The following is a 10,004-nucleotide window of genomic DNA, read 5'->3' on the forward strand; positions in this document are numbered from 1 at the left end:
AACAAGAGAATCCACTGCAATGAGAAGCCCGTGCACTACAATGAAGAGTAACCCCCACTCGCCACAACTAGAGAAAGCCCATGCACAGCAACAACGGCCCAACACAGCCAAAAATAAAATAATAAAAAAAAATTAAAAAGAAAAAGAACATGATTAATGGATACGGTTCCAAGAATGTAGACCACTTTGAGGGCTGTCAAGTGCCAACATGGTGAGCCGCGTCTGGTATGAGTGCATACTAATCCCACTTGGTAGCACCACAGATAGGTCTGCCATGCATGTAGATAGGTCTGCCATGGAATGAAAAATGCACAGTCCTTCACTGCAGGTAACTTGAGAACCACACCTGATTAGGCTCAACAGCAGATGTGAAGGTTTTGAGTTGAATCTTATCATCCTTTTCCACAACCTTCAATTCCTGGATTCCTAAAAGCACTCCTCCCACTTTGTTTCCCATAAATGAACGTGATCATTTACTTTGTTTTGTCCTCAACTCCCAAAGACCAAAAAATACAGTTTTCTAACTATTTACAAAATTCATTTTTAATAAAATTTAAATACAGTGGAAAAAATAGATGTTTTATGGATTTTTTATATGAAAGCTAACTCCTAGCTGGATTAACATGATACCAAGTAGCAAACAACCTCAGGGCATGAGTTCATGAATATAAGCTATATTGTCACAGGTAGATCAAATAAGACTAAGATCATTCTCAGAAGAATTTTGGCAAGATTGACATTCACCTACCCCAAATCAGCATAGTATAGTGGAAAGAGCATTGAATTAGATGTCAGGGGTCCAGAGGTCCAGTATTAGCTCTGATACTAACCAGTTTTGTGATTTTCATGAACTCTCCAAATCTTCTGTACCAAAATTTCCCCCTCTGTGTAAACAGCATGAATGAGCCAATTTCTAAAGTTTCCACCAACCATAAAATTTCATAATTCTAAGAAAATTATTTTCCCTTAAGGTAGTTTCCTGATAGAAGAATAATTTTCCCAGCAGTGCGTTTACTGCCAAAAGACAGACTGACCTCCGTGCACTTGTACAAGTAGCTCTTTATTATAAATTTAGCATTAGCAGACTCTTCCAGGCTAAAATTACCCAACAAATGAGGCATTGAACCCTACCTCAAAAACATACCTTTTTAACGGAGACATGAACCTCAACTTTCAGATATCTGTGGGGGTGAGGAGTAATTCACAGGGGCCTAATCATGACAAAATGGTTTCCATAAAATACCAGTATCTATAAGGTAGTGTATATTGAATTGCTATTTGTCTCACAAGACCTTTCTCAAGGGGTTCTTCAAATACCTAACAATCCAAAATAAAGCTATCTGTCCTCCCTTAACTCATAAAGCCTACAGCGTTAACCCAGGTCTTAAATAGAGTTCGGAACTGAATGAGCCTTCAGGAACACTTGACCATGAATAACCACACTGTAGTTTATTCCACAGGTATTCCATTTATTGCTGTGGCCTCAAATCATGTTTTAAACTTCCTTGCACTCCTGAGATGATAAGCTCTGTGCCTTCCAAGGAAGCTCGTGTGTGTGTGTGTGTGTGTGTGTGCGTGTGTACCACATACAACGCAAGAGCTGGAGTAGCTTGGAATTATCAGTAATTCTCATAATCTCTTCCATCTTCCAAATAAATGGAAGGGGAGTGTTGATGCAAATGAAGACAAATACAGAAAAAAATTGGAACAATATGGAAATTACAGAATTAAATGTAAACTATTTACAGATCACTATTCAAAAGAATAGAAAATTTATACCTAAGCAATATGAAAACTTAGGCAGTATATTTTAACAAAGAAAGTAAGATAATGAGATAGTGGAAGGTATAGATGCATATGTAATATATACCATATATATGGCTTATTACTGAATCAAGAAGCTGAAGAATAAAGGAAAAGACAAAATCATGAACACTTTCAAATGAAATTCAGTCCTCATTATCTAAAATATAACTGCAATTTAAAATTGAATGTATATTAAAAAAGGCTTATAAAAATACAGTAGGAAGAGTTTTCTGATCTGAATTTTAGTATGAAAAGAGCATTTGCACTCTAAGTTTTCTAGAAAAGATAAGAGTAATTGGCAGTTCTTTCATAAATAAAGCAGAGAAGGTATGTGATTTATCCCAAGGCTGTCCCCGGCAAAGGAATGTTGGATCAGGTATTAAAACTTACATACAAGAAAAAAGCAAAACAATGCCTACTGAAGTTAAGTCCTTGAAGGCAATGGAAAAAATGAGTAGAGTCTTGGGGTGATCTAGTCACCCCTTGGCCTAGTGGGCCTTGAGGACTTGTTCTTAAGTGGCCAGAGTTCCTTAGGCAAATGTTGTCATTGATACTAATCTTCTTTCTTCCCTACTGAAATCAGCCAAAGGATCTTGAGGCCATGTCTTACATCAGTTGGGTAAGATCTCTTTCTCCTCTACAGCTGCCTCAGTGCCTCCAAAGGTTTTCCTATAGTGAATTGGGCTCCTTTCAACTACCAAACTGAAGTCCCAGGATCATCAATACCGGTTTCCTACCTAAAGAGAAAGAATCCTCCCTATGCTATTTGAACCCCAGGAGTTTTGAATAGCTTTAGGACATATTTTCTCAGCACTCTCTGCTGGTGGGTGTGCTTTCTTTCCCTGCAGAAATCGAAGATATCCACCTACGAGAAGATGTGGGCTTTTATGAGTAGCAGGCAGCAGACTGCCCTGGTCAAAAACAGTGATGAGGGCATCCAACGAGTGCTCACCACTGACTACGCCTTGCTGATGGAGTCCACCAACATTGAGTATGTGACGCAGAGAAACTGCAACCTCACTCAGATCGGGGGCCTCATTGACTCCAAAGGTTATGGAGTGGGAACACCTATAGGTAAGAGAGGCAAGGCAGTAGCAAAGACTGAGATGGGCAATGTCAGTTACAAAGTATAGAAAGGAATGGGCTCAGAGATATCTACTCTACATTCTGAGAAAGTCTACAATGCCTTCAGTGGACTAATAAATAAGGGAAATGACAGTACAGATCATAGGCATGCTCTGAATTGAAGATTCCAAGATATTTAACCTAATAAACTTTTAACTCATTGTTTCTTTCAAGTTCTACCATTGCATATACATTTGAGTACATAGATTTTATTATTTTACCCCAAATATTGTTAAAAGAATATCTTCCTAATTAACACTCTTCTCATTATTTTCTTCAGTTCCTATATACGCCTGTATAGTTTTTTTCTATCTTAAATTATATTAGAATACAACAAAATTAACTATACATATAGATGACAAAGTTAAAGAGCTAGTGTTCTATGTAAATAGATAGAAAAGCAAAACTATATCTGTCAGAAGAAAAAGGATTAAGATTAAATTATAATTTGCTCAGGCAATATGTCAGATTCAATCATTAATAAAATCTCCAAATATTCCTAGTCCTTGATTTTGTACCACTGCTCAATCTAAGGATATTATTACCTTGTAGGCATACAGACCCACACAGCTAGGTCTTCTTCCATGTCTGGGATATAGAACTATATTCTGTATTCAAGGGACAATGACCTCCCTATAGAAAACTCTCTATTTCCCTCACTACAGAAACTGTATTGTATAAGGTTCTGATATGGTAGCAATCTGCTCTTCTCAAGTGAGTCATCAGTAATTTTCTGATAAGCATTCCCAAGGGGAGGAATTGGAGGCCATCTTAGACCACTGGGTTAGTCCAGTAAGAAATCATAGTTACAGTTAAATCAGATAATTAAGGACCCAAGGTATATTATTATTTTCACCTGTTGAAAGGGATTATCCAGTTCCCTCAACACTAGACAGGGATCGCAAACTCAAATGCTTACAGAAGCCAAGCAGGTATAATTGAATAAAGCTTGTTGGTTTGAAGAAGCAGTAGGGAATGGTAGCAAGTATGGAGAATTAGAGACAACATACTCATCTAAAGGGGGCAACTGCCTTTCAGGTCAGTAGCTGTGGGAATTAGAGCCCAACATTATCAGATCTTCTATTTTTCATGAAAAAAATCAGATTTTACGTGAATACTCCTGATGGCTTAATTTGGCAATAAATTTACTTTTTAAAAAAGATTATGTAGCCCATATTCAACTTTTGATCAATACTAATTTGATTAACCAGGTAAAGAAGTTCAACTCTCTCCACCTTTGAACATGAATACATAACCAATTTGACTCCATGCAATCTATCTGATGCTAGAAATATATGCTATAAAGAAATTAACTTATATCAATTGGGTAAGATCTCTTTTTCCTCTAAATAAGTTGTTATGTATGTCCTCTAAATAAATCTTCAGAATGATTGGGCTAGGCAACCTGTAACTACCTTCTTTCCCCTTTATTTCCAATAATTTTTCCTGATGAAAATGCCAGTATTGCAAATGAAGTGTACATTTTTTTCTCAGGTGGTAAGCTCTCCTAAAACTAAGTCAGTGTGCTCTGCAGAGAACTCAGTGGGATTGTTAGACACTAACTAAAAGGTTACTATGCTTCTTTTTGATTTGAGAAAAAATGTCCTATCTCCCTAACCAGGCTTTATCACCTCATTTTATTTTTTTATTTTTTTTTATAACCCTCCTTCCACCACTTCACAATAGCTCACAAGCAACAACCCTTCTTTTTTTTTTTTTTTTAAGACTGGAGAAAGAAGCTAGACATGTTATTTTTTTATATCCCATCACTACTGATTTTAGTTAAATGAACCATGAGTCAGACAAGAACACCAGGACTGGGTGCCTTTTCCTGAATCTTTTCAAAATCACGACCTTATGATTGATTGTAATACATTCTGTGTCTTCTTAGAAAAAGCAACTATAGTTTCTTAATGGAGCCATCTTTAGATTAAATTATAAAGTTGAAAACTGTACTTTTACCATTCCATCCTCAGCTCCATCTCCACCACCTTTTAATTCCCCTCTTTGCCCACCAAATTTCCAGTCTGGTAGTAATGATAGAAAATAACAATGTGTACCACTTCTTCTGAGAATATTTACACTATAATATGAGACTTTTAATAGGCATTTCTTCTACTGAATGAAATACAACTCTAAGGTTAAAATATTGGAATATTGGTGAGGAATGGGGAAGCATCAAGGGGTCCTTTCAGAAACACTCCTAAATTAATGCAGCGCTTTAAAAATGACTCTGCCTCCATGTGAGTGAGGCTGACCCTGTGATGAGTATCACTATATTTTATATAATATGATATAAAGAGATTTGAATATTCCAGTTCAGTCTACATTTTGCCAACCTCATGCATTCTCTGACATACAAATTCCAAAGTTGAAGAGTTTTTCCCCCTCTCTAGATGAAAAGAAATACACTCCAGGAATTTTTCATAGTGGTTATAAACCTGTCATCCTTTTAAAACTAAAACAATGAAGGAATAATTGGAACAGATGGCAGACCTCAGAGAGAATACATCCATTGGGAATACAGCTGTTGGATAAATTTGTGAGATGTTTCTTCTATGATGAATTGACTCTTTAAGAAAGATCAGCTGCTATTCAGGAAGATCCGTGCATATACATATGTATTTTTTTCAAGTGACTTGTAATAAATCACTTCCAATGTCATTCAGTCCATTTAAGCAACAACAAAAAAAATTGAAGCTAAAATATATTCAGATATAAACAATTCTCCACATACTTCTGGTCTTGCCCTGACTCCCTTAAGGCTTAAAATTCCTTCTCACAGTCAAAGATTGGCAAAGTTGCTCAGTCACAACACAAAATCGAAGACTTTGTTTCTTAGAGACTCTCAGGACAGAAGCTCTGGAAATGTGCCTCCTGAGGGACTTAAAATAAAACTTGAAGAGAACGAGAGCAGTTAAGGCTTAAACAGGTTACCAGGAGGCTGGAAATTACCTTCCTTAGAGACCCACCTTAAACAGAGAACCAATCCCCATCTGCCTGAAATATTTTAGGTATTGTACAGCCTGAAGGCAAAAGGAAAGCATCAGTCAGCATTTACTGAGTACCCACTGTGTATACTGCTATGATTACTGCTGCAATTGTTACCCTATGGATCATTCTCACACTCTTCAAAGCACTTTCACGTACATTAAAGCAAAGCTCTCTTGATTCACTTAATTGTTCACATATTATTGTTAATGGTGCTAATTTTGACACTAACCATTATTCTGGAGTTGTTTAAGCAAGCAGCCAATATCTTTTAATTTGGCTGTCAAGAGCCATTTTCTCACCAAAAATCCATACTCTTAATTGATAAGCCACAATCTAACTCTTGATCTTGAGGGACTGACAATGACTTTAGGAAGTCTTGGGAGGAATGGGGAAAATGACACACGTCACAATATTAATCTTCTGCTCTTCTAACCATGCCCTAGAACATAAGGTATACGGGGGAGGGGGGAGATGACATGGGGGTGAAGGGAGAAACTTTAATGAAAATAACACTAAGAGAGAAGTTAGGAGAATTGAGTTAAATTCTTGGCTCTACCAGCAACTATTACTTTCACCCATATCTTCACATCCTCAATTTCTTCAGTTCTAAAAATAAGTAGACTGGGACTATATGGTTCCTAAGATCTCTTCTGGTTCTAAGATGCCACATTTTTCTATTTGCTACTTTTTTTGCATTTTTCTATTTCCACCAAGAAGAACGTTAAAGTTTACAAACAGAAAGAGCTAGAATGTACTATTTTCCTACTAAGTAGAAGAAACACTTACAAAAATCCTTAGTATCCAAGGAGAAATTAGGGAAAGAAATCTTACCATCTTTTTTTTTTTTAATTTCTTCCTTTGCTTTAATTAACATAGGAATCCAGTGTTGGACAAGCTGTGGCTGCAGGACCATGTTGATGCTCTCTAGCCCTAACATAATTAAAAGTTCAAAGGCATTACTAGAAAATAGAGTATAAATAATATCATTAAAGTGCTTGCAAATTTTCTAAACCTAGCTGAATGTTGTTTAAATTATTCAAAACCTACTCATAAGAATATCTTAACAGGTGTATTAGTCAGTATGGACAAATTACTATAACCAACATCTGCAAATTTTTAGTGGCCAACACAAAACATACTTATTTCTTGAACTTGTCAGGGTCCAACAGTGGGTTGAAACAGAGATTCTGCTTCATGCAGTCATCCTGGGACCCAATCCCTTTCTAACTGGTGGTTCCAGTATTCCTAGTGACTTAAAATCCTTTCCCCCATGCTGAGTATTTGAGGAAAGAGAGGGAAAGAGTAGAGGATCATGTTGGGAGGATTTATGAGATAGGACTGGAAATAGTCATACATCGCTTTAGCTCCCAATGGCTAGCAATTGGTCAATCACCACAATGAATTGTAAAGGAGACTAGGAAATGTCTAGCTACTCCCATAGGAAGAAGAGGAAATGGTACTGGTGATCATTTAGCCAGGCTGTCAAAATATTAGACATCCAAAAACCTAGAAAAAGTGGAATCTAAACAATGAAATTCCCTAATGTGGGAAAAGATTCATAAAAAACTCATCAGAAGCAGCGGGATGTCATGGAATTCCCAGCTCAGCTTTTCCTTGTTTAAAAGGAACAGACAGTGTGGCTAAGAGTTAATCTCAACACGTCAGCCTTTTGCTGTCCAATTATTTAGGTCCTTCAAAATATAGGATTGCCCTTTGCTAGTCAACTTATGGATTGGGGTTTTCCAACAGCCATAAAGTAGTTACCCCTAAGACAGTAATCCTTCTTCACATCTTCTTCAGCCTTTGGGTGACCCATATCCAAATTACCTCACTTACAGGCTCTCCTTACCGGGATAAAATTACTATTGCTATTCTTCAATTACAAGAAGAGGGGAAACTGCATATGATGAAAGAGAAATGGTGGCGGGGAAATGGCTGCCCTGAGGAAGACAACAAAGAGGCCAGTGCTCTGGGAGTAGAAAATATTGGGGGTATCTTCATTGTTCTGGCTGCTGGACTGGTCCTTTCTGTATTTGTAGCCATTGGAGAATTTATATACAAATCACGGAAAAACAACGATATTGAGCAGGTGAGTCATCTCTTTCTAGGACCGGGTGGTTTTTGGTTTGTGTTATCTGTCTTAAGTTTGGGGGTTTAAAGGATGCTTGCCCTTTTTTTTGTAACACTCTATTGAACTAGATGCCCAGAATGGCCATTTTTGAGTTAGAGCTAAGAGCTATTGAATCCCTGCCAGGTGCTGCTGGTACTGTAGCCCCATCATTTATTAATGAGAAGAAGGAAGCACCTTATACACTAAATTCAATTATCACTATTTGGAATGACAGTGCAAAAATTCCAAACTCAGTTAATTTCTTTAACAGTTATTTACCCTTAAGATAGAAACCCTAGATAGAGCAAGGAAGAAGTAAATCCAAAATTGGAAAATATATAAAAAGATCTTTGAGAGAAATGTTACATCTCCTAAGTGTAGGTACTGAGCACATGTACTAATGCAAAGCAATTTATATAAAGATATAAATGTAATATTTTGAAACTGAGCATTTACCTCTATCAAAGTACATTTTGTAAAAGAATAATTCACAAAAATATTTGCCAGAAAAATGATGAACAGTACAGAATGATGATAAAATATATTAAAGAGTCTATTTTTCCAAATTTTAGGATTATCGTTGATTTCAACAGTCAACCATTTTTTGCATGTTACTTTTAGTTTTGATGAAAATCACATCAAGAGCTTACACTATTCTGAATAAGATGACGGTGATTAAAGATAATTCCTTCATAGGCATATGAGAATAAACAAAACACAAAGCTCATGCCCATTGTAGAGTATTTGGTTACCCAATCAATTTAAAAGTATTGTTAGAATTTTGAAACTACAAACAATTAATAACAGGCCTACTTTAATGCTCAGCTATCAATGTCTTAAAATTCTTAATAATTTTAGAACAAGGGGCTCTACATTTCCATTTTGTTCTGGACCCCACAAATAAGGTAACCAGTTTTCATTAATAATCTCATACGAGTCCCACTTCCTTTAAGTGGAAACTCTCCTTAAGTTCCCAGAGATGGGGATGATTGATTATAACCTGGCTTCATCCTGAAATTTTTCCCAAAATTACAAGGCAATTGTGAGAACATTAAGCACCATTTTCAGAGACCTTGTTAGAGAAAACTGTCTAATTAAAAGGGAGAATGGACTGATCTGCTTTAACTTTCGATTTGCTCTTGAGGTGTCTTGTTTTATGCAAATAATTTGAAAATTAAAAGCTTGTATATGTTATGCTTTAATGTGCTTCTCATAATTGCCAGCTTCATTTGATTTAAATTTTCATTTAAACGCCCATTTTTGCTTCTGATTTATTCATTTTTTCTATATTTTTCTCATTTCTTTTGCATGCAAGGCTTTTTGTTTCTTTTATGGACTGCAGTGTAAGCAAACCCATCCAACCAACTCCACTTCCGGAACCACTTTATCTACGGATTTAGAATGTGGCAAATTAATTCGAGAGGAGAGAGGGATTCGGACACAGTCCTCAATTCACACTGTGTAATCATTAAAAAAAAAAAAAGTTGTGCCAAGTAGAAACTGCTTCTGCTAATTGGTGGTGTTGATGATGTCTGTATCTACTAAGCATACATAGCCATAATCCCTATCCTTGTTTTAAGATAGCAAAACTCATGTACTCTGAACATTGAATTCAATGCACTGGAGACACATGTGCATTTTATATTGAAACAGCAGCATATTAGGCGTATACAGATTCCAAGATATGTGTATTTACAGGAATTGTCTATACCATCAAGAGAATGGTTATCTTAGTTGTATTTTCATGTATTAAAAATAAGCAACTCTTGCCTCATGCAAAAGTAGATTCAGACTTTCAACAGTGCAAAGCATGAAAACAAAACGATATTTGGAGGAATTCTTTTCATCTTTGTGAACCTTTTTTTCTCCTCTTTTCTTCTCCCTGTACCATACACTCTGTAGATCCACACTTTCCAAGTACCCAAAGCCCCATCTTTTTATAATAACTCCTTAACAATGTTAATTTTTC

The 10,004-nt window shown here is 36.3% G+C and overlaps 1 protein-coding gene across 1 annotated transcript in view; it reads left to right on the forward strand.

Annotated features, from left to right (window-relative positions):
- LOC111172720 (glutamate receptor ionotropic, kainate 1) overlaps nt 1–9,500 on the forward strand; it is a 42,522-nt gene extending 33,022 nt beyond the window's left edge. Inside the window, exons 8-10 of the mRNA XM_089909879.1 lie at nt 2,655–2,880; nt 7,764–8,014; nt 9,378–9,500. Coding sequence (XP_089766005.1) covers nt 2,655–2,880; nt 7,764–8,014; nt 9,378–9,500 — 600 coding nt within the window. The remainder of the gene's footprint in view (nt 1–2,654; nt 2,881–7,763; nt 8,015–9,377) is intronic.
- Nucleotides 9,501–10,004: the final 504 nt, after the last annotated feature.

The sequence above is a fragment of the Delphinapterus leucas genome, chromosome 4 (assembly GCF_059928025.1).
Source record: "Delphinapterus leucas isolate spDelLeu-1000000601 "Yukka" chromosome 4, BTC_Dleu_Yukka2, whole genome shotgun sequence".
NCBI lineage: Eukaryota > Metazoa > Chordata > Mammalia > Artiodactyla > Monodontidae > Delphinapterus > Delphinapterus leucas.